At 43.8% G+C, this 24,319-nt stretch overlaps 2 protein-coding genes and 1 long non-coding RNA gene across 3 annotated transcripts in view; 1 reads left to right on the forward strand and 2 right to left on the reverse strand.

Annotated features, from left to right (window-relative positions):
• Positions 1-630, reverse strand: part of LMOD1 (leiomodin 1) — a 45,612-nt gene extending 44,982 nt beyond the window's left edge. The window contains exon 1 of the mRNA XM_081791835.1: positions 125-630. Coding sequence (XP_081647961.1) covers positions 125-385 — 261 coding nt within the window. The 5' untranslated portion in view covers positions 386-630. The remainder of the gene's footprint in view (positions 1-124) is intronic.
• Positions 631-2,215: 1,585 nt separating this feature from the next.
• On the reverse strand, positions 2,216-9,165 carry LOC144614955 (uncharacterized). Its single transcript, XR_013553307.2, has 3 exons — positions 8,346-9,165; positions 7,594-7,864; positions 2,216-2,383 (listed from the first exon to the last, which is right to left on the reverse strand). It is a non-coding gene; the product is annotated as an uncharacterized LOC144614955 (long non-coding RNA).
• A 30-nt stretch (positions 9,166-9,195) lies between these two features.
• TIMM17A (translocase of inner mitochondrial membrane 17A) lies at positions 9,196-23,777 on the forward strand. The gene is made up of 6 exons (XM_060644083.3): positions 9,196-9,302; positions 14,019-14,118; positions 14,237-14,300; positions 19,063-19,191; positions 19,985-20,095; positions 22,885-23,777. The coding sequence occupies exons 1-6, from the start codon at positions 9,277-9,279 to the stop codon at positions 22,968-22,970; spliced, it is 516 nt and encodes a 171-aa protein (XP_060500066.1). The 5' UTR covers positions 9,196-9,276; the 3' UTR covers positions 22,971-23,777.
• Positions 23,778-24,319: the final 542 nt, after the last annotated feature.

The raw sequence follows: 24,319 nt of genomic DNA on the forward strand, positions 1-24,319 counted from the left end.
ATCACATCTTTTGCCAACAAGACCTTCTGCTCTAAGGAGAGAAGCATCCGAGGCGCGAGTTAGGGTCTCCCCCCCCCTCCCCTCCCCGCCCTCCCCCCTTTCCTCTAGCATATGGTTCACTCACATCCACGGACATCTCCCTCTGAATAAGTTTCTTGGTCTCCTTTTCACAGAAGCTGAGCATGGCCTCCCGGTTGTACATGCCCGTGGACCGCTTCTCCGTCTGGTTTCTCTGCCGCAGCCCCACGGGGGTGCTCCCGTCCGGGTCCGCCACGTCCAGCTCCTTCTCCAGCTCCTCCATCTCCTCGGGAGACAGGGTGGACAGCAGGCTGTCGATGTCGGGGTCTTCACTCACCTGCCGGCGATACTTGGCTACCTTAGACATCCTGGCAAGGTGCGCTGGGACTCTTGGAGGGGCTGCTGGAGTCCTGGTGGGCGACGAGGGGGAGGCGCGGAGCTGACCTAGACGGAGCAGAGTGGGCTTGAGAGCAGACTCCCAGCTGGTCGAGGACGCGGTGGCTCCTCCGCCCTGCCCTGCGGTGCCACAGGTGCCGAAGCGTTAACTGCAAGCTAGCTCCGAGCCCAGGGCTAGTGGACCCTGGCTGGTCTAACCAGCGGCCAATGAGACTTGACAACGGCCTGGCCCCGAAAGGGGAAGCCAATCCCCACACAGGGGGGGCGGGCCTGCCTCGCTGTCAGAGCTGTTTGAAACTTGAGGACATTCCAGGGAATCTTGGAGCTCTGTGTGACCAAATTTAGTACAGAGCATTTAGCCTTTTAAAGACAAGGGGGCCACGCAATGAGAAAAAGATACAAAAATGCAGAGCCTGGCAGAAGCTGATCAGAGCCACGGGAGGGCCAGAAAAGCAGAGATGGGGCCATGGGGGTTCAGGAACAGGCCAGCCCCAGGCACGTCCTGTGCAAGCACATATCTGACTTCTCCACCCGGGGTGGGTGTTGCCCTTGTTGGTACGTGGTCCACTGACTCCTTTCTACTGTATTTGGTAATGTGCTGGGGGACTTCCAGTAGTTTACAGCCCCAGGAAAGATACGTGATTCCAGATCATCTGAACTACCTGCCTACCCGTTCTCTCTGGGAAGGAGAACCCTAGTGCTGAGCATCAGAGGCCCCAGCCACTTCTTGAGAGACAGAGAGAGAGGGAGAGAGAATAAATCTTCACTGTGTACCCAAACTGAAAACTTGCAGGCTGTTTGGGGAAGAGAGTGGGACCCGCGGAAGTCAGGAAACTCTTGAAGGACCGTCAATTTCCATGAAGTGCCATGGCTCTTAAGGAGAGGGTTCAGACCTCCCTCCCTTCTCATCTGCTTCCTCCGCTGCTGGGGCATCTGTAGACAGATCTCCTTTGGGAGCACCGGCAGGTTGCCACCCCACGTATAAATCCAGAGCACGACCGAGTGTGTCTTCGGGGAAATATAATTCTGGGCTGTTGGGAGGGATACTATGGCAGCAAGTCTGGCATGTTTCGTAAAAGGGCTTTCCACTGCTCATCCATCATGCTGCCTGCACAAGTCACAGAGACACTCAATCTCCTGCCCCCCTCCCTCCTGCCACAAAATCCCTTCTAGAAGCCCTGGTGTAACCCATCAGGGTAGATGCTTCGATCTTTCCTGGCGTCTTTCCATCCTAAGCCAGAGAGAGACCGTCACCTGATCAGCATCTGCTGAGTCCAGGGATCGTCTGGGACAAAAACTTGGCCCTGGCATTTAACGTCCACTAGTCCGGCTTTAGGTTAAGGCTGAGCAGGGGATGGCGCTGACTGGCGGGACTGGAGTGCAGAGGTGAGGCAGGGAGACCTGAGAGGAAGGGTGGAAGAAAGGCTTAGAGAATCCTGGGGGTTGTCATTTTTAGGAGGCAGTAGTCAGTCTGTCGGTGAGCCAGTAAGCATGTATTTATCGAGTGCTTACTATGTGTCAGGCATGGTTCTAAGGGCAAGGCATGTAACTAAAGATAGAAAATCAGGGGCGCCTGGCTGGCTCAGTGAGTGGAGCATCTGACTCTTGGTCTCAGGGTTGTGAGTTCAAGGCCCATGTTGGGTGTGGAGCCTAACTTTAAAAAAAAAAAAAAGGAAGAAGAAAGAAAATAAAAAAGAAACTCAGTGTGGGCCCTGCCTTCTTATAGCTTACTTTCTATCAGTGAAGAGAATTAATAAGGAAATAATTTCAAGTAATTCATTAAACAATTAAAAGCCTACAAAATGCCTCAACAGAGAAGAACAGGGGCCATAAGGAAATGCCACAGGGGAGGCTGCAGAGCAGGATGGCTTCATCGTTCAAGCTTGGGCTCTCCTGGCCAAAGGACCATGCATGTTAGGTCCTGGAGTTGCTACTTACTGGTCAAGTGACTGAGGGTCAGCTTCATCATCTGTAAAATAAGGACAACAGGGGCGCCTGGGTGGCTCAGTCGGTTAAGCGGCCGACTTCGGCTCAGGTCATGATCTCGCGGTCCGTGAGTTCGAGCCCCGCGTCGGGCTCTGTGCTGACAGCTCAGAGCCTGGAGCCTGTTTCAGATTCTGTGTCTCCCTCTCTCTGATCCTCCCCTGTTCATGCTTTGTCTCTCCCTGTCTCAAAAATAAATAAAACGTTAAAAAAAATTTTTTTTTTTTTTAAATTTTTTTTTTCAACGTTTTTTATTTATTTTTGGGACAGAGAGAGACAGAGCATGAACGGGGGAGGGGCAGTGAGAGAGGGAGACACAGAATCGGAAACAGGCTCCAGGCTCCGAGCCATCAGCCCAGGGCCCGACGCGGGGCTCGAACTCACGGACCGCGAGATCGTGACCTGGCTGAAGTCGGACGCTCAACCGACTGCGCCACCCAGGCGCCCCAAAAAAAATTTTTAAAAAAATAAAAAAAAAATAAGGACAACATTGTAAGACTGTTGTGAACATCGGATCCAAACATACACATAGAACAGGTACTATATTGATATATAGTAAATGCATAGTAATCATTAGCAGTTATTACAACTGTTACACAGTCATTTACAATTATTTATTTACTTGCTTCCTGGGTTCTTTTCTCCCCATCCCACCTCTTCTCTTTTCTTTCTTTCCTCAGCAGTAACCACTCTCAGAGTGCGTGCGTGTGCGCACGTGCGCGCGCACGCGCGCGCACACACACACACACACACACACACACACCCCTTCTCATCTGGTCCTCACTCATTCATTCATTCATTCAAGCATTATTCAGATACTGCTATGTACAGATAGCATGTCAGGCACTACAGGGTAAGAGATACAAAAATAATTACAACATGGTTATTCTCTTTAAAATGTATGATTTATAGGGCAAAAACCAATTATACTGTAAGGCAAAGTGAAGCAAGACAGGTGGAAGCGATTGTTAAGAACCCAACAGAAGCTGCAGCAATTTTGCAGGGAGAAGTCAGGGGGGCATCCCAGAGGGCATAACAAAGGACTTGAGCTAGACTGAGGTGGGTTTTCCTTTGATATGCTCATGGAAAGGACACTTCCTGCACCTGCCAGCGAGTCCCTAGCCCAACCCACCCCTACTCCTGTCTCGCCTTGGGTCACTCAGTCTTCACTCTCACTCTTGCCCAGCAGGGGCTTTCTGGAAGAGGCATCGTCTTCTGGGATCCCTGGCTCTGGAGCCACCTTGGCCAACCTCTAGTCTCCCAGGCCCCAGTCCACTAAAAGCAGCTCTCTTTCCAGCCCCCAACGATTCTTCTTTCTTAGGCTTTTGGCCAATAATGTTCACTTCTCCCAAAGAGCAGCCAGGGCCTGAATCAAAAACCACCTTCAGCCCCAGGGGTAGCCTTTGTACCATCTGGTTTCGGTGACCCTCCCTCTGGGTCCAGTGGTCTCTGCTTGAGGAACACACTCAAAAAACAGATCCACAGCTTGCAAAATTTAAGTCAGGACTCATGGCCTCCTAACCAAAGTTTCTGCACATAAACCCCTGCACCTTCTCTGCCTCGGGTCCCACAATTCCAAACAGCTGGCTCTTCTGATATGATCCAGTCTGAGATTTTTTGCTCCCTAGAGTCCCAGGGACTGTGGGCTCGCAGACTCTGAAAAGCTTCCCTTGAAAAGTATCACAGAGGGATCTGGAAGACTTGGGAACCCAGAGCCCAGGAGTCCAGTCTCCTCCAGCGCCTGCAGTGAAGGACCACTGCCCACTTACTCTGTAGGGGGCAAGAATTATCCAAGCTCAGAATCCACTTCCACCTGAAACAAACACACCTTGAGTGTCATGGGATTCTGACACAGCCTACTCCCCAGAGAAACATTTGCTGTTATGCTGGAACCAAGGGGAGAGAAAGGAAGAAAGAGAGACCTCAAGCTCTAGCCAAACATGTGGTGGTGGTGGTGGGAATAGGGAACCAGAACCAATTTAACTAATGCTTAGGGTGGTTCTTTAACTAGACTGGATGACCCCACTAAAGTCACATTTTCAGGAACATAGAGTGACAGGCAGTATAGTATAGCAGATAAGACCACAGGCTTTGGAGTCAAATGACCTGGGCTCAGATCTAAGATGAGTGACCTTGAGTAAGTTTTTAACCTCTCTCAGCCTTAGATGGAAAATGAGGACATTAAAAGTACCCACCTAAAGAAAAGAAAGTAGCTACTGCAGAGGGTTATGGAATTATTAAATAGATTAAATAAGATAACGCATGGGGCACCTGGGTGGCTCAGTTGGTTGGGCATCTGACTTCGGCTCAGGTCATGATCTCACTGCTCGTAGGTTTGAACCCTACGTTGGGCTCTGTGCTGACTGCCTGGAGCCTGCTTTGGATTCTGTCTCCATCTCTCTCTCTCTCAAATATAAAATAAAAAAAAAATTTTTAGAAGATAATGTACACTAAGGGCATAACATAGCATCAGACACATTGTCCGCACTCAATATATTGTTAGTCAATATATAATCACATTGGTTCTCTTCTCTGGTGGGGGGAAGCTGGAAGTTTCTCTAAAGCAGCAGATTTTGTCTCTAGAAGCAGGCCACTGGCCTGTCCCGGCACTCCCGAGGTGAGTGGTAGTGGGTAGAGGGGAGCTCTGAGACCGCACAGGCCAGACTAATGTCTTCCTGGAAGGAGAGCAAGGGGGAGCAAAAGGGGCAGAAAGGGAAAAAGACTGCCTTCCCCACCCTCACCCTGACTAAAACCTCTCTGCCCACCAAAGAGGAGCCAGTCACAGACAGCAACCCCAAACCCGAGAGTCAGCTGTGGTGCAAGCCTCACTTGTCCATGCCGATTTGAGTTTCCCAGTGACTGGATCGGGCAGGGCTAGGGGGTTTGGAGGCATGGCCTGTCTCCCCTGGGCAGACCAAACTCTTTAGGACTCCCACAGCCTCTGGCTCAATGGAGCTCGACCTATGTAGGTCCAGGAACCTTGAAGGTACTGAGTGGCTGGGACGGGAAGAGTCTGAAAATGTCTATCCCCCTTCCTCCCTAAGTTGGGTCTGTGTGGAAACAAGCATTCTTGGTTCCTTTACTCATTTGTGGTTTATTCTCTTGTGCACTCCCCACAGAAGCTATTTCAGGCCTGCTGCTTACCCTATGACCTCATTGTATCCTTCTAGAATGAACTCCTTTAGCTATATTAATAAAGGAGATAAAACTTAAAAAAATTTTTTTTTCAATGTTTATTGATTTCTGAGAGAGAGAGAGAGAGAGAGAGAGAGAGAGACAGAGTGTGAGTGGGAGAAGGGCAGAGAAAAAGGAAGGCACAGAATCTGAAGTAGGCCCCAGGCTCTGAGGTGTCAGCACAGAGCCCGTCGCAGGGCCTGAACTCACGAACCTCAAGATCCTGACCTGAGCCAAAGTCAGACACTCAACCAATTGACCACCCAGGTGCCCCAGGAGATAAAACTTTCATAAGTTTTTTTTTTTTTTTTTTTTTTACCCTGGAAGGGAAACAAATCTGGTCCAAGGAGGGAAGGGAGACATCTCTGCCTTTACTTTCCCATAATTAAATCTGCTCCAGAGAAAGTCCTGTCTCTAACTTTCTAAGGACATTGGCTTCTACAAACATGAAAAGAGAATCTGGAAGAATTTAGTTCTTTTTTTAAAAAAAAATTTAATGTTTATTAATTTTTGAGAGAGAGAGAGAGAGAGCGCATAAGTGGGGAAGGGGCCTCAGAGAAGACACAGAATCTGAAGCAGACTGCAGGCTCTGAGCTGTCAGCACAGAGGCCGATGTGGGGCTCAAATCCACGAGCAGTGAGATCATGACCTGAGCCAAAGTCGGACGCTTAACTGACTGAGCCACCCTGGCATCCTGAAAGAATTTAGTTCTTAATACTTGGATGTGGAGACACATGAGAGTTTCTATATAGATAACCGTCTCCTGACACAGCTTACTTCTCCAGTCTTGCTTCTCAAGTCATTGTCCACATCTACTACCCTAGAACTTTATCATTTGATATAGCTTTGCTCTTGCTGCTTTAGTCTTTTTTTTTAATGTTTATTTTTGAGAGAGAGAGAGAGAGAGAGAGAGAGAAAAGCATGAGCAGGGGAGGGGGGTAGAGAGAGGTACAGAGGATCTGAAGCAGGCTCTTTGCTGACAGCAGAGCCCAATGCAGAGCTTGAACTCACGAACCATGAGATCATGACCTGAGCCAAGGTTGGCCGTTTAACCGACTGAACCACCCAGGTGCCCCCTGCTTTAGTTTCTCTACGCCCCCATGGGACCAGCAACCCATTCAGTGACACCATCATGTTCCTTCCTGCCCACACCTTTGTTGCTGTCCTTCCCTCTGCCTGGCTTTCTCCTCTCCACTGATCAAGATCTGACCATACTTCAGGCTGTAGCTTACATGCCAGTTTGTCAAGCACATTTTGTGATCACCTTCAGGCCTCCAGGGCTCCCTCTCTCCTCTCACTTCCTCTAGCACTTACCATATTCTATGTCACACATTTTGGCATTTTATCATTTTGACCCAGCTATTTCTCAAGAGTGTGTTCTTTCTTCCCACATACATTTTGAGGACCCTGAGAGTAGCAACCATATCAATATTTTATGTACTCGCTCTACCCTAATCCTAACACTAAGGACAATCCTGAGCACCGAGTAAGGGTCTTATAGTTGACTGGGGTTATCATCCCTCTAGTTTCTCTCTTGGTTCAGCATTGCCTATGCACCCTTGATATCTATTCAATGCTCATCTTTCCCCAATCTTAGCTCTCTCAGTGACCCCTCCCCCCAAGAATGGTCTAATTGTACAAGAGTGGAAGATGAATAAAAGCGAATTGTGGGAGGTGGCAGGGGTGGATAATTACTTCAGAGCCGTGTCACTGCCAGACATGGCTACTTGATAGAGCTCACCTATCCAGGTGGCTCCCTGAGGCACGAGGGATGATTTCCCTTTCTTCACCTTGTTCCTCACCTTGGTCTCCCCTTCCTTGCCCCTTGTGGGGAAATCTCACGGCAAAACAGGCCCCTGAGTCACAGTTCTTTTAGTTCATACACGGAGCTGTTTTCCCCAAAGCAATACCTAGAGGACCTGGATCACAGGGGTTTCAGCAACAGTCTCTGGCGGGGCCCAGAGCACTAACTGTCACCAATACATCCTGCTGTGTCGGATCACCAGCTCAAACGCCCCTCACCTTTATTGTGACTTTGCTCTCAAGGACCCCCATTCCTTTCTTCTATCATTCCTCAATGTCTTTGGCCATCCTTTCAGTGAGGGCCACGGCAGGTCTTCAGACTTCTTTCAGACTCACTAGGAGGAGATTAGGATACCTAGTTCTCTTCCAGGACGTTTCTTCACTCAGATGGAAATGGGTATTTTTGAGGGAGGGGTGACATCTTCCCCCTCTAGCCAAGGCTAAGTCCAAGGCCTTGCCCAGCCAAAACTGTCCTCTTACACCCTGTTATCTGTTGAAGTGAAAAGAAAGAAAAGAGTGAGAAGTCTAACAACACACGCTGTCCATCCGAGCGGTGCCTCCCAGAACAGTAAGGGACTTTCGGGTAGGGACTGTTGGAATGAAGTGAGCTGGGTAACCACAGCCTCAAGTCTGGCCCTCGGCTTGTAAACTCACACACTCAGTATCATCACCATTCCTGCTGATTGATTTGATTCAAAAGAACCCAGCTCACAAGAGACAGATGCATAAACCAATATAACTATCAAGTGGACGAGAACAGTTTTGAGCACAGGCCAGGGGATTCTCTCTTAAAGGAAAATCTATTCAGAAACCAAATAACACTCAGAAGACTGCATAAGGAATATGGAATAAGAACAAAGGGAGGTAACTAGAACTAAGGAATATTTCACTTGGGTCTTGGTGAGATCAGGGGAAAAAAAAAATCTTTGCCCCATGAGATTGCACATCTTTAGTTACTGAAATATTCATACCCATCAGGTCTGAGGTACTGACTAAATGTTAAATTCTTGCTCTCTGTCTTCCTCTTGTTGTCCATCTCCTACATTCTCTCTTCAGTCTGCGCAATTAATTAGATTTAAAGGTTCTTAATTACAGTCACACATTCCAAAAAAAGTCGGGAATGGAGAAGAGCTCCTTTAACAGACATCCTATGACTGAGGTTTTGTTAACTGTAAGCTAAAAGAGGTCGATGGGTCCCCATGCTTTTGGGCTCCTCTTTTCTGGGCTAAACACCCCTCATCTTCTGGTGATCTTTTGGAAGGTGGCCCGGAAGAGGCTCTGTTGTCGTTATCCCTTCAAATCGAGGGCCGCAAATCGGTCGGAGAGTTCACGATGGCCCAGATAAGTTCATTTCAAAAACATTTATCGAACATCTATCACATTCCAAGCACTGTGACTATAAGGGACTGTGACACTGTCTGCCCGAATCCTGCTCCTGCTACGTGTAGTTTGTAAAAGCTTCACACGCCATGGCGAATTAGCCAGCATTGATTCCCAAGTTGGCAGCCAAAGTACTAAAAAAAAAAAAAAAAAAAAAAAAAAAAAAAAGGAAAAAAGAAACATATTTAGGAAGTTTGGTGAACCCTAAAGGAATAATGCCAGGTCAGCTCAGTCCTCGGAACCTTCAGTGACCAGGTAATTCGAACTCCTCGCCACTGGGTTGCTGCCAGTCTACGTAGCCAAGACTAGCAGCTTTCGGGGACCCGGGCAGGGCCAGCTCTGCCGCGTCGCGCCGCTGCCCCGCCCCCACGCTGCCCTGAAGTCCAGGCTCCCATTGGTTGCGGGAGGAAATGGTGAACCAATCCACATAGACTTTAACGCCCTTGCTCTCGCGATCACTTCCGCCGCTAGGGTCAGGCTCCGCCCAGCTTGCCCGGCATCACTCGCGCCGGTGGAGTCAAGATGGAGGAGTATGCGAGAGAGCCTTGGTGAGATTTACCACTGTCCTTGCTTTTAGTCCTGCCGCTCTGCTCACGGTCCTCGTTCTCCCCTGCCCAGTCCCCTGAGGTGCAGGCCGGCCTCAGTCGCAGGCTTGTCGGCGTGGGTTTGTTCACCGTAGGCAGCACCGTCTTGAGCAGCCAGTCGGCTTCTCAGTCCTGTGCTCCCTGGGCGGCATGACAGCCTCGCCGCCTCCAACCTGGCACTCTGGTGACCTTGCGTTGGATGAGGAGGTCCAGACTTGGGCTAGTGGGAGCCTCGGAACCTGCTCCCAGCCCAGGACGCGGTCGCCTTGTGCGGGGTTAGTAATAATCCCCCCTGTACGCTGAGGTGACCTTGGACGCGTCCCCGTGCCACGCTTTGATCAGTTCCTGTGTTGAAGAAGGGACAGTAGGGCTCTGAGGGAGTGCCATTCTGGAGGCATTATTTGTATCGGGGGATATGTCCGCAGGGCTAAGCATTTCAAATGTGTGGAACAGAGATTTTACCCAAAGGGTCTGAATAAACTCCTCTAGGCAGGGGCCTCGTATTCGTGCTTGGAATTCTCCCTTGGTAGACAAGGGGGACAAGAATTATCTGGAAAATAGAGATAGTAGCATGTGTTCTTTAAAAAGCCATGAACAGAAACTCACGTATTCATTCAGTATTTGAATGAGGTCTCTGTGCTCACCACTTTATAGGTTCAAAAGAGTAAAAGCATGAGTAAGTCAGGCACATAAAACGGCAGAATTGCTGTAAGAAGTCTCAGGTTGCCTAACTTTAAGGCTTGGGGGGGGGTGGTTCTTAAGTGAGAAATCAAATCTTGGTTATTTGGGTTAATCAACTGTTTAATTGTGTGAGAGCAAAAGGCAAGGTGTCCTCAATTTGTGAAGGTGCCCAGGACTTTATATTATTATCTTGCCAGCAGTAGCCATGTTACCTGCTTTGTACCTTTTCTTTTTTTTTTTTTTTAATCCCTCAACTAGGATACAGGGCATATGTTTCAGTACCTCCTGGCTCTTTAAAATTACCAAGGGGTGCCTGGGTGCCTCAGTTGGTTAAGCATCTGACTCTTGACTTAGGCTCAGGTCATGGTCTTTCAGTTGGTGAGATTGAGCCCGGTGTCCCGCTCAGGCTGACATTGTGGAGCCTGTGTGGGATTCTCCGTCCCTCCCTCTTTCTCTCTCTCCCCCTCTCTCCCGCTCTCTCCCGCTCTCTCTTGCTCTCTCTCGCTCTCTCTCGCTCTCTCTCGCTCTCTCTTGCTCTCTCTTTCTGCCCCTCCTGCACGCTCTCGCCCTCTCAAAATAAATAGGTAAACTCAAAAAAATTTAAAATTACCAAACGTAATTATCCTTCTTCCTAAGTCATGCTTACATGTGCCGAATTCAGCACATTGTAGACTGCTGTTATCAGCAGCTGTTGGATATATTTTTTAACTTTGTTGAGTTAAAGACGTTACAATGAATTCTTATCTAATCAATTAGGTGGTCCCTTTGTTTTCTCTTAGTACATATGTCCTGAAGCAATAGAGTCAGTTGTCTGGTTAGTTTTGTAGTGAAAACTACTTTGATCTGGGGTATCTAGATAGCTCAGTCAGTTAAGCATCCTACTTTGACTCAGGTCATGATCTTGCAGTTCACGAGTTTAAGCCCTGCATCCGACTCTGATGACAGCTCAGAGCCTGGAGCCTGTTTCAGATTCTCTCTCTGCCCCTCGTCTTCTCTCTCTGCCCCTCCCGTGTCCGTGCTCTGTCTCTCTCTCAAAAATAAATAAACATTAAAGAAAAGTTACTCTGATCTTCTGTACTGCCCTGTTTGATAAGAGCATTTTCTCAAGTCATTCACCCTCAAACTATAAGCATCTTTTTCCTCCCTCCACACCACCCAGCCTCCAAACAGGCATACCGTAAGCAGTCTGAATTCTTTCATAATCTGCCTTTCCATTCCTGTTGTCACGATCTTACCGGCATCCTTATGCCTTTTACAATACCTTCCTAATTGCTCTCCTTACCTCCAGCCCACTTTAATACATCATATGGGCTTAATCATCCTAAGTACTTCTTTTATCATAGGTTTCTTTTCAAAAACCCATAGTCTGTACGATATAGTGGAAACGATTTAGAGTTTTGAAGTTCTAGATTTTTGTATTTAAATTGTACTAGTTATGTATATGACATTGGGAAATTTACTTAATCTCTATCTGAGACTGTTCACCTGTAAAATGAAGAGGAGACAGGAATACTTTTTCTGCAAAGTTAAGATTAGAGATTCTACAGGAAAATAACCTAACTTTTTTGAAAATCATAGGTCTTATTTGCATTGAAGGCACCTACAACATAGTTAATACTTAACAAATGAAAACTTAATTGTGTTGTTATTTGTTCCCTGTATTTGTATTTACATTCTTTTATTATTTTTTAAAAAGTTTATTTATTTTTGAGAGAGAGAGACAGAGACAGAGAGAGTGAGCAACAGGGTGGGTTGGGAGCAGGGACATAGAGAATCCTAAACTGGTTCTGTGCTGTGAGTGTGCAGCTAGTCGGGGCTCAAACTCAAGAACCATGAGATCATGACCTGAGCCAAAATCCAAAGTCCGATGCTTAATCAACTGAGCCACCCAGGCGCCCCTAGTATTTGTATTCTTTTAGAGTCTAGCTTCAATCTTCCTTTTGTATAGTCTGTCACTTCTCTGCAGGAACATTTTGATTTAGCCAGAATTTAACCAGATTTAGCCGGAAACCATTTCCATCTTGCCTTTGTTTTGGACATCCTCTCTTGGAATACTCTGCTCTCTGATCTGAATCCTGCTGTTCTTTACTGATTATTTTAATCCTCAACTAATAAAATCATTTGGACTAGATCTTTTTTTTTTTTTTTTTTTAATTTTTATTTATTTTTGAGAGAGAGACGAACATGAGCGGGGAGGGCCAGAGACAGAGGGAGACACAGAATCTGAAGCAGGCTCCCATGTGTCAGCACAGAACCCATGAACCGTGGGATCATGACCTGAGCCAAAGTCAGATGCTCAACCAACTGGGCCATCCAGGCACCCCTGGACTAAATCTTTTAAAGTTACTGGCCCACCATTCAGAGGGAGCCACTGATTCATTCTCCTTTATCTTTTCTCTGTACTTCCTCTTAGTGTTTCTAGCAAAGAAATTTTCTCAGTCCTTTTTAGTTTCAAACCACTGCTTAAACTGTTAAAGTGAAATCAGATTGGGGCGCCTGGGTGGCTCAGTCGGTTGGGTGTCCGACTTCGGCTCAGGTCACGATTTTGCGGTATGTGGGTTCGAGCCCCGCGTCGGGCCCTGTGCTGACTGCTCAGAGCCTGAAGCCTGTTCCAGATTCTGTGTCTCCCTCTCTCTCTGACCCTCCCCCGTTCATGCTCTGTCTCTCTCTGTCTCACAAATGAATAAACGTTAAAAAAAAAATTTTTAAAAAAAAGTGAAATCAGATCACCTTGGCATTGTGTTGAACCATAGACTGAATCAGTAGATACTGGGTACGGTGTTGAGAGCCTGCAGGTCTAACAAACTCCAGGTGTTGCTGAATTTGCTTTTAGGATCACAAAAACAAACCTTGGGTAGCAAGGCCCCCAAGCATCCTGCTTGTGACAATTGGAATATGTGCCGTGTGAGGGGCACCTGGGTGGCTCAGTCCGATAAGCGTCCAACTCTTGATTTCAGCTCAGGTCATGATCTTGTGATTTGTTGGCTTGAGCCCCGTGTCGGGCTCCGCACTGACACTGTGGAGCCTGCTTGGGATTTTGTCTCTCTCACAGAATAAATAAATAAACTTTAAAAATATATAATGAATTTACTCATTCACAGACTTTTTTATAAGCCAAATTCCTAGAATAGTAGTTCTTGTTCTACTGATGACATCATTCAGATTTCATTGTGTTGTATAAGTTAGGTTGCTACATTTGGAAGCTAAGTTTACAAATTTAAACTCTAATTATTGGAGATTAGAGTATTCCAGTGTGTAAATGGACCTGATACAAAGTAAAGTTCCAGGTGCTAACTGGGACTCAGTAAACCCGGAAAGAATTTCATACTTTAAAAAATGTTTAAGGGGCGCCTGGGTGGCTCAGTCGGTTAAGCGGCCGACTTCGGCTCAGGTCATGATCTCACGGTCTGTGGGTTCGAGCCCCGCGTCAGGCTCTGTGCTGACAGCTCAGAGCCTGGAGCCTGTTTCAGATTCTGTGTCTCCCTCTCTCTGACCCTCCCCCATTCATGCTCTGTCTCTCTCTGTCTCAAAAATAAATAAATGTTAAAAAAAATTTTTTTTTAAATGTTTAAATTTGTCTCCCTCTGCCCCTATTGAATCTTCACTTTGGGGGGTCTCAACTTTAAATTTTACTGCAGCTGGAGAGCTTACTTTGGTTCCTGGGAGATTGGATCAACATTGATTATAATGTAATTTCCTAAATATTTGCTCATTCACTTTTGCACACTGCCCAACGTAGATGCAGTAATTATTAAGTGAAAATTAAGTGCTGTTAACACTAGGGAGTTAAAGCCAGTTCCATTCCTTATGGCTTGGAGCTGAATAGATACCAATATGTTCAGAATCCTTTATCTTTGTCTACATGTTTATTTTATTGGTTGAAGTAAGCCCTGTATTGGAATCTGTTGTATCCCTTGGTATGTTAGCAAAGAAAGTTTTATGGTTTATGAATGAGAAATACAGTCATCTTTTTATTTTTGTTTTTTTTCCCATTCTTAGCCCTTGGCGAATTGTGGATGATTGCGGTGGGGCCTTTACGATGGGTACCATAGGTGGTGGTATCTTTCAAGCAATCAAAGGTTTTCGCAATTCTCCAGTGGTAAGTGGGTGAATGGTCTTATTTTATCATTTGAAATCTGGGTTCGCTAATATCGCCGGTGGCCCTATCAGTGGGTTGGAAATGTATTTCTGATGTATTTTTGGTTGCTTCTTTATAGGGAGTAAACCACAGACTACGAGGGAGTTTGACAGCTATTAAAACCAGGGCTCCACAGTTGGGAGGTAAGCAGAATTTTTCCATTTGTACTTCGTACTAGCTTTCCTTGTTCATTTAAAGACGCAGCTCTGGTTTTTTTCTTCGTTTTTAGCTTATACCAGTTAGTGAGTTTCGTTCAGTGTAACAGCTTGTTAGAAATTACTATAAGTTCTTCTTGATTTATGATTTATTCAGAAAGTTAACTGGAATTGCTGTATCCATTCATTTGAAAATTTTGTCTCTGTCCTTCAAATGCTCAGTGGTATTTTGGTTTTGTTTTTTTCTTCTTACCTAAAAGGAAGACAGTGTGTTTAAAGCTTCAGTTTGTGAGCGTCAAGAGTGATAGCTTCTGGGGTAATATAAAACTGAAGAGAAAGTGATCTGAAGGATTGAGGTTTCGTGAGAGACAAACTGATGATGCCGATCAGGCTTCTCTCCAAGGTTCGGCTTTGGATGTTGCACAGAGGTCATTGCAAAATTTGAAAAGAATTCATTATGCTTTTTAAACTTGGTTATTCAGAAGTTGGAAGAAGAGAGATAAAAAAAAACTTAGAGACTATATTCATATACGAAGATACAGTTGGTTTGGAGAGACCATATAGAACACATGAAAAAAATTAAATACTTTTAGTCATTCCTTAGTAATTTTGTGCATCAGAAGAAATAGTCCTGTCTTTGTTTTTAGCAAATTTTTCTTTGGAAGACTAGCTAAGAGCTGCCACTTATGGAGTGCTTGCTGTGTGCCAAGCACTCTGCTAAGGGTTCCACAACATTATTTTAATCGTCACAATAACATGAGGTCAGTATTATTATCCCCATTTTCCAGATGAGGGAATCAAAGCTCTGAGAGCTGAAGTGATGGTATATCTTTTTCTTTCCTATGAAATAATTATATTCTCTGGAAGGTAAATAGTTACTCATTTTCCTTTCCTTTAATGGTTACCATGTTGTTCAAGAATGATAAGTTGTATTAAAGCACACACCAGATCCTGAATTCCCAGTATATGCAGAAGTCATATAGGTTTTTATATATGTTTTAAGAGCTGCTTCTGTCATATTATGCTTTTCAGTGAATGAAAAAACAATCAGGTAATGTTACAGCCAAGAGGAGCTTAAAGAGACATGACCATTAAATGTAATTTGGTATCCTGGAACAGAAAAAAGACATAGAAACTAAAGAAATCTGAATTAAGTGTGGACTTTAATAATATATTGATATTGGGTCATTAATTGTGCAAATGCACCATGGAAGTGTAAGATGTTAGAAGTTAGGGAAACTGGGGGGCCTGGGTGGCTCAGTCGGTTGAGTGTCCAACTCTTGATTTTGGCTCAGGTCATGATCCCAGGGTCGTGGGATCAAGCTCTGTGTCAGGCTCAAGACTGCTTAAAATTCTCTCTCTTTCTCTCTCTTTCTCCCTCCCTCTCCCTCCCTCCCCCTCCCCCTCCCCCTCCCCCTCCCCCTCCCCCTCCCCCTCTCCCTCTTTTAGTCATTCCTTAGTAATTTTGTGCATCAGAAGAAATAGTCCTCTCTCTCCCCCTCTCCCCCCCCCTCCCCCCCCCCTGCCCCTCTCCCTCACTAGTGCTCTCTCTCTCTTAAAAAAAAAATAGGGGCGCCTGGGTGGCTCAGTCGGTTAAGCGGCCGACTTCGGCTCAGGTCATGATCTCTCGGTCCGTGAGTTCAAGCCCCGCGTCGGGCTCTGTGCTGACAGCTCAGAGCCTGGAGCCTGTTTCAGATTCTGTATCTCCCTCTCTCTGACCCTCCCCCGTTCATGCTTTGTCTCTCTCTGTCTCAAAAATGAATAAACGTTAAAAATAATAATAATAATAAATAAATAATAATAAATAATAATTTAAAAAATTGGGGAAACTGGATGTGGGATATATGGGAACTCTATATCTTCACAACTTTTCTGTGACTTTAAAAGTGTTCTAAAATTAAACAATCAGGGTAAAATAGAGGAAGAGTAAGTTGTGGTATGAATGAATTGGGATTGTTTATTTCAATCCTTGGGATTGGTTTTTTAAGAAAGCTATTGAAAAATCTTTATGGTGCCTTGCTTTTTAAAAAATACTGGCATGAGGGGTGCCTGGGTGGCTCAGTTGGTTAAGCATCTGACTTTGGCTCAGATCATGATGATCTCACAGTTTGTGGGTTCCGGCCCCATGTCAGGTTCTGTGCTGACAGCTCAGAACCTAGAGTCTGCTTCGGATTCTGTGTCTCCCTCTCTCTCTGCCCCTCCCTGCTCGTGCTCTGTCTCTCAAAAATGAATAAATGGTTAAAAAAAAATTAAGGGGTGCCTGGGTGGCTCAGTCCATTAAGTGGCCAACTTCAGCTCAGGTCATGATCTCGCGGTTTGTGAGTTTGAGCCCCGCGTCGGGCTCTGTGCTGATAGCTCGGAGCCTGGAGCCTGCTTCCAATTCTGTGTATCCCTCTCTCTCTGCCCCACTCCCTCTCACACTCTGTGTCTGTCTCTCAAAATAAATAAACATTAAAAAAAAAATTTTTTTTTTTAAATTAACAATACTGGGATGAGGGGTGCCTAGGTTGCTCAGTCAGTTAAGCCACTGACTCGGGTTCAGGTCATGATCTCAGGGTTTGTGAGTTCAAGCTCCACATTGGACTCTGTGCTGATAGCTCAAAGCCTGGAGCCTGCTTCAGATTCTGTCTGTCTGTCTCTCTCTCTCTCTCTCTCTCTGCCCCTCCCCCACTCACGCTCTCTTTCTCTCTCAAAAATGAATAAATATTAAAAAAAAAATTTTTTTTTACTACTGGGATAACATTTTCAATTTAATTCAGTGAGCATTTGCTGAGCTTTTCCAGTCAAAATCCAAGGGACAGGCAACATGGAAAATCACAGTTGTATCCTGAAGAGTCTTACATTTTCATAGGGGAAATTTCATGGGGGACTTTTAACACATCCCTATTATTCTTAAAGCATCTTTTGCATTTTGGAATAAGATACTCCAGGCTCATCGTATACTTACCCTGCTCTATCCATGAAGTCAGCCATTTCTCCACACAGCTCTGGTTCTGTTTAATTGAGAATGGTATTTAGAAGCCAAAATCTGGACACAAAGTGTATCATCGCTATTGGGGTGTTGCTGTTCCCAGGCCCTCTTTATAATAGAGCTTGGGGATGTATGTGTGTATATGTGAATACACACTAACCATGATATAAATATATAAACCCAAATTTATATCTGTACATACATGTTGAAAGTCATGAGATGACACTTATACTTCAATTCCAATCCAGCTCCACTGGATTTATTCTTACCTTCTCTCTTTTTATATGAATACCTCCCTCCTTGTCCTGCTTGGGCTGTGGCACCCCACATCAGGCCACCCTTCCACAAGGATACACTCAACTTCATGCCTGGCTGTCCTTCCTTGAGGACCCTTGCTTACACTGCTTTGGCTCTGGCTCTTCACACTGGGCCACCCCTCTGTTCAGACAGCCTCCTCACCCTCGGCCACCCATCTGTGCGGACATTCTCCTTGCCCTGCTTGGACTCAATGTTTCCATTCTCATCAGTAACCATAGCTTACTCTGGCAGTTATTCTTGGAGGATGGGCAAGTTTCACACTCTTGAGGGAGTGGGAGAGCCTTGTTTGAGGAATTTAGTGAAGCAGTTCTAATATACCTAGGCATCAGATCTCTCCCAGGGCACAGAATTACTGAGTTAGAAAACAGAACTAGTTTATTTTTATATAGTATATGATATCTAGTATTGGACCCAGAATGAGAGCTTATGCTATGCTGCAACTGGTTGTATCTACTAGATTTAGTGGATAGATAATGTGAAAACTGGGAAAGGATTTTGGTGATGATTTGGGTCTGACATTTGATGGAACCCAGTGTATTGCCCTTACTAACACACCCCTACTACTTTGAGATTTCAGAGGATAAAGAATAAAGTGACTGGTGCTCTTTGGGGCAGTTTTTCTTCTTTAATCATGATAAACATAACAACTCTTAATACATATAAGTCATGTGTGCTCATTTTAGAAGATTTGGATAGTAAAGCAAGCACAAAGAAACTAAGTCATGTGCTATGTCACCCAGAGATGCCGACAGTTAAAATTTTAGTGTTGTCTTTCTACATTTTGTGTGTGCTTGTGTATGTGTGGCTGTTTGTTTTCTATTTGACAAAATGGTTATTGAGTTTAGGAGAGTTTAAGTGCGAAGTAACTTGATTTAGTGTTGGTTTTAGTTTCATGGTTGAGGAATAGAAGGAGAGGGGAAAGATAATTTCTCTCCCCTTGATGTTCCACAATTCTAACTATTTGTTTCAGTCATGAGCCACTTGACATGTATTGGCTTACACCTATAATACATTCCAGGATAGCTGGATTTCTTTAGTATCCCCATTGGCGATTTCATAGAGTGTATATATGCTCAGTGACACTTAATGAAAGAAAAAATAGAGGTAATGTAGAGGTATAAAAATAAAAAAAGGAAGAAACAGTGTGGCTTTGTTGTGTTTATTGCCTTTTGAACAGAGATACAGAGAGACTTGAATGTGTTTAGCCTGACTCTTCTAGGCCTGCTTATTTCTTTTAGGCTTTGGGCCATTGCTAATTTTCCAGCAGATAAAATACAACCCAAGCTTTATTAAAAAGATAAGTATTCTGCGTTTTGTTCAGTGCTTATCCAAACTTGTCTTTGCATGTATTAGTTTAGAGCGTGAGAGTTTTAAGAATATAGTATTGTTAAAGTTATTTTTGGCTGTAATATTTTAAATATAAGATGAAAAATGAAATTTTTGTTTTTTTTAATAAAATAGGTAGTTTTGCAGTTTGGGGTGGTTTATTTTCCATGATTGACTGCAGTATGGTTCAAGTCAGAGGAAAAGAAGATCCCTGGAACTCCATCACAAGTGGTGCCTTAACAGGAGCCATACTGGCAGCAAGAAGTAAGCAATCATTATTAAAAAAGAGGGGAAAAAGTAACCAATCATTATAGACACACTAGTAGAAGCAAGACTTTTTGGAAAACCTTATCTATTTTAATTTAATGGCATTGGTAATACATAAAACCAAGCATCGAGTAGTTTAGTAAAGCATGAATGTATATGGTGACTTGGGGAGGGGGGTTGGGAATAGGAATATCTATTTATTTGGAATATTTGAGAATGAGAGAGTGTGGAGTTCTGACCTATACAGTGGTTAAGAGCATTTCAAGTTCCAATTCTGCTATTTACTACTGTGTGACTAGGCAGTTTGCCAAACTTTTTGTGCCATAGTTTCCTCATCGGGACTCTAGAGTTAATAATCATACCTGCCACATAGCATTGTTAGGAATAATGAGTTTAGAACCATCTTTGGATCTTTGGAACAGAAAGCAACTCAGAATTTATGGGGGGTTAGTAGTTTAGGCCAGGGATCAGCAGACTTTTTCTGTAAAGGGCCAGATGGTAAATATTTTAGGTCTTTGTCAACGGATACTCAGCTCTGTGGTTGTAACATGAAAGCGACCATAGACTATATGTAAATGAATGAGCATGACTGTACCAATACAACTTTATATAAACAGGCAGTGAGCTGGATTTGACCTGTGGGCCTTAGTTTGTTGACATTTGGTGTTAGCGAGAAAAAGGGTGGGGAGGGAGGGTAGCATGTAGCCATTTGGACAGCTCTTTCCTTTACTATATCTTATATTAAAGTAGATTTCTATTAAAGCAATCTCTTTGTTATTAATGTATTCAGATGGACCAGTGGCCATGGTTGGGTCAGCCGCGATGGGTGGCATTCTCCTAGCTTTAATTGAAGGAGCTGGTATCTTATTGACAAGATTTGCCTCTGCACAATTTCCCAATGGTGAGTCTTCTTTCTGCTTACTACCATAGCTCACACACTGGAATGATCTCCTGATGTTGAGAGAGAACCTATCTTGTCTGCTAAAATGTGTTAGTTTGTGATTTCTACATTTGCCATGGTTCACGAAGATTACGATACTAGGCCCTGGTTCCATTTGAAAAGGTAGATGTGGATATAGTTATTGTGTTTAACCACAGTCACCAAAATGCTTTACTGAGATGGTTTGCTGTTGATTTTTCTTACAGTTCTCAGTTTTTGTCAGTGTTCGTGTGCTTATTCTAAGAAATTGCCAAGTCGTTTTATGCTTGAAGAAAGGTCCTTGCAGATGTATTAACAATAATGATAGTCGACAACCTCTTACTGTATGTGTATGTGCCATGCCCTGTTCTAGATGCTGGGATATAGTGATGAACAAGGACTTACATTCTGGTGGGAGAAGACACACTAACACATTAACAGATAAATGAGATTTGATTGTGTTGCTTGCTGTGAAGAGAATGAAATATAGTGGTAGAAAGTGGCTGTGTTTGGGAGGGCCACTTGAGGGTTGGCAGGGAAATTTTTTTTTGAAAAGTTGGTAAAATAATTTGTTGCTAATTGTTGTTCTTACATGGTGTATGGGGAAAAGTTAAATTATGGGTTAAGTGATCGTTACACGGTCACGGAATATCTGCTTAGCTGTTAAATTGTGCACTTTCTTTCAACTGCAGAAAACTTCATTTGTCTGTAAAGGGCCAGCATTCCCTTTGTCTGTAAAGGGGCAATATTCCATGACATTGGAAGGAAGCAGAGAGATAATTGTGAGGATTTTAGTCGGAAAAATTTGACCTGGCATTTGGGGAAGGAAATATGCAGAAGAGCAACACATGTTGAAAATTATTTTTGGAGCTTGGAAAAGATTCAGCATAGAGTTAGGAATAGATCATAGCTCCCAGTTTGATTTGATTTCCCTCAGGCGCCTAGCAAGAGATTCAGTGTCTTTTTGGCACAAGTGTCAAGCACACTGCTCCGTAGATGCCAAGGATGATCTGGGGACCTCCTGGATCCTGTCACCTTCTGTTTCTGGTTTTTCATCATTACTTCTGAGTTAGTACTCTGTTAGGATAAGCACTTTCTAATTTTGCTTCGTAGTTTGTTTTTACCTACGTTAGTGTGAAAGGCTTCACATAAAACATCAGAAAATTTTCATTTTTTCAGAAATTCAGAGACTGATATAACAAAAACATTAGTTACACTGCCTTTTTTTTTTTTTTTAAGTAGGTTCTTCACCCAACGCGGGGCTTGAATTCATGACCCCGAGATCACGAGTCACATACTCTACCGACTGAGCCAGCCAGGTGTCCCATGTTACATTGTCTTACAGGAATTAATCTTGGTTACTTTGCTTCAGGCTTTTTTCCTCAGAAGAGATCTTCAAAAGAAGTGCATTTTACTTGAGACAGGAGATGTGTTTCTGAAAAGCTGTGTTGGGGAGAGGAATCTCTGAAGGAAGAGTTAAGCATATTTTTCCAATTAACTTACATGAACAAGTTTTTAAAACAGTGACCAAAATTAGATAAAACTCTAATAATGGTTACCTTTGGTTTACCTGTTTCACCCAATATCTTCTCTAGTTCTCTGAAATGAACAGAGAATGCCTTTATAGTGAAAAATAAATATTTATCATTAGATTGAAGCATTGAAAAGCGTCAGGGAATTTTACCACTGCCCTCTTTCTCCCTTCTTTATAGTTACTTTTTGGTCTCAGTTTCCCTGAAAATGTAATTGTAATTATTCCCATAAAAGTCTTTTTTTTTAAATTTTTAAGAACCACATTTTTTTCTTAGTTCATAGGTCCCCTCCCATCCTTTGAAAACTAAAATATTACGAGACCTGGAGCACCTGGGTGGCTCAGTCGACTAATTGTGTGACTTCGGCTCAGGTCATGATATCTCGGTTTGCGGGTTCAAGCTCTGCGTTGGGCTCTGTGCTGACAGAGCCTGGAGCCTGCTTCGGATTCTGTATCTCCCTCTGTCTCTGCCTCTCCCTTGCTCGCTCTCTCTCTCTCTCTGTCTCTCAAAAATAAAATATTACAAAACTTTGATCTACAACAAGCTAGGGAATGTCTTCCCATTCCAGAACTCATTCTCTGTTTCATTGGGTATATAAATTGGATCACTGAGTTCTCTTAAAACATGACGAAGATACTTAAATTAGTGAAAATAATTTTAAATAGCTACTGAAAAGTATGTCAAGAGGTGTGAAATTCTTCCAATCTTTATAGCAGCTTGTTACAGCAATTGCTGTAAAAACTTGAATTTACCTTTTGGGGCGCCTGGGTAGCTCAGTTGGTTGAGCGTCCAACTTAGGCTCAGGTCATGATCTCGCAGTCCGTGGATTTGAGCCCCACATCGGGCTCTGTGCTGGTAGTTCAGAGCCTGGAGCCTGCTTTGGATTCTGTGTCTCCCTCTCTCTCTGCCCCTCCCCCACTCACGCTCTGTCTCTCTCAAAAATAAATAAAGACTAAAAAAAAAACTTGAATTCACTTCTTGCTATAATTAATCCATCTGACTTTCCTGGCATAGCAGTTGGGATCTGTTCATTCTGGAACATAAGGGAAGCCAGTCTGTCATGTTATACCAAATTTGGAGGCACTCTCATGAGAATTAGGCAGCAGAAATTCAGATGACCGCTCTAAGGTAGCACCTTATTTTTATTGAGTTGAGCGATTTACTCTCTACAAACACTTGTTCTTTTTAATTGTGTAATATTCAGGTGGTTTTTAAGATTCTTTTCTTTCTTAATCGCAGGTCCTCAGTTTGCTGAAGACCCCTCTCAGTTGCCTTCAGCCCAGTTATCATCCTCACCTTTTGGAGACTATCGACAATATCAATAGGACTTCTTTCCCAGGATTTCTTTACCAGAATGAGCTGTAGTTCAAGAAGGAATTTCAGAAGATAAGTTACGGTCTGCTTTTAAAACCATAGGTGGGACAGCTATGGCCAAATAGGCTTTGAAGAGACACTTAGCTCTTTTTTCTATTTAAAGGAACATGGGGGGGGTGGGGGCAGATGTGAAAAGATAATACATTTATTTATTCACACTTGGATTGCATTTGTGATAAAAATAAATGTCTAATATCTTTAAAAGAAAATATAACAAATGCTTAGAAGATGAAGGACCAAAGGGCAAACAACAATGAAGCATGACCATCATTTCCTTGGGGACCTCTCTGCCTGGTTTTGTGTGTTTTGTCAGTCAAACAATAAAAAAACTGCTGGAACTTGCTCGCTCTTTTAAGACGTAGAGTTCTACTTTCCATCCTCGAATACTTCAAATATTGAAAAGTACATTGAAAATTGCATGTTTTATAGTGAGGCTCTCATGTCACTTGAAGCAAATGATGTATGAGAAGAATTACACAGAGTTAACATGGATCATCTCACAGTAAATACTTTCTGCTTTGAAGGCTGAGGTAAAATATCCTCTACTTTTAAAGTGAAAATGTTATTTCTTGGTTTTGAGGATGTCGGATGTAAAACTCTTTTTACCTTTGAGGCTCCTGTGTCTTGATTTTTGATCATCAGCAACCTCACCAGAAACAACTTCCTTCCAATTCTATATGAAAAGAATCCATGGGAGCTATAGTAGCACTGGAAAGTGTTTATTATGTGCTTGAAAATAAAATATATGCTGATTTTAATGTGTCTCAAGTCCCCTGAAGCCAGTCTTCATAAAGGTATATTTTGGGGTCTGATTGGGTCTGGAAAATGGGTTAGCATTTCAGAATAGGCCATTTTACTGCTTGTATTGGAAATGACATGTGGCCTTACAGAAGGCATGAGGCTGTTCATCTGTGTGAAATGGGGAACAAATCCGTGCGGATGGAGTGAACACACATTTATCTTTTAGCCCAGTGCCATACGCATAGTAAGCATTTAATTGCTAATTATAGTTTGATCTTTTTTATGTTTGATAAGATATACATAAAATATTGTGTATCAGTTTAACCATTTGTAAGTGTAGAGTTCACGGGCATTTAAATACAGTCCAGTATTGGTGTAATCATCACAATTATGTATATCCAAAGCTTTTTCATGATCACCAACACAAACTTTGTATCCATTGAACAATAACTTCCCATTTCCCCTCCCCAAACCCACCCCTAGGCCCTGATAACCACAATTCTACTTCCTGTCTCTGAATTTGCCTACCAGGTAGCTCTTATAAGTGGAATCCTACAGC

This window comes from Panthera onca, chromosome F1 (genome assembly GCF_046562875.1).
Source record: "Panthera onca isolate mPanOnc1 chromosome F1, mPanOnc1 haplotype 2, whole genome shotgun sequence".
Classification (NCBI taxonomy): domain Eukaryota; kingdom Metazoa; phylum Chordata; class Mammalia; order Carnivora; family Felidae; genus Panthera; species Panthera onca.

What these genes read in the sequence shown, in the direction of transcription:
- TIMM17A (XM_060644083.3), top strand. Translation starts at nt 9,277, where the DNA reads ATGGAGGAGTATGCGAGAGAGCCTTG. An exon ending in GTTTTCGCAATTCTCCAGTG is followed by an intron (nt 14,119 to 14,236) that starts GTAAGTGGGTGA and finishes GCTTCTTTATAG; the next exon opens with GGAGTAAACCACAGACTACG. An exon ending in CTCTGCACAATTTCCCAATG is followed by an intron (nt 20,096 to 22,884) that starts GTGAGTCTTCTT and finishes TCTTAATCGCAG; the next exon opens with GTCCTCAGTTTGCTGAAGAC.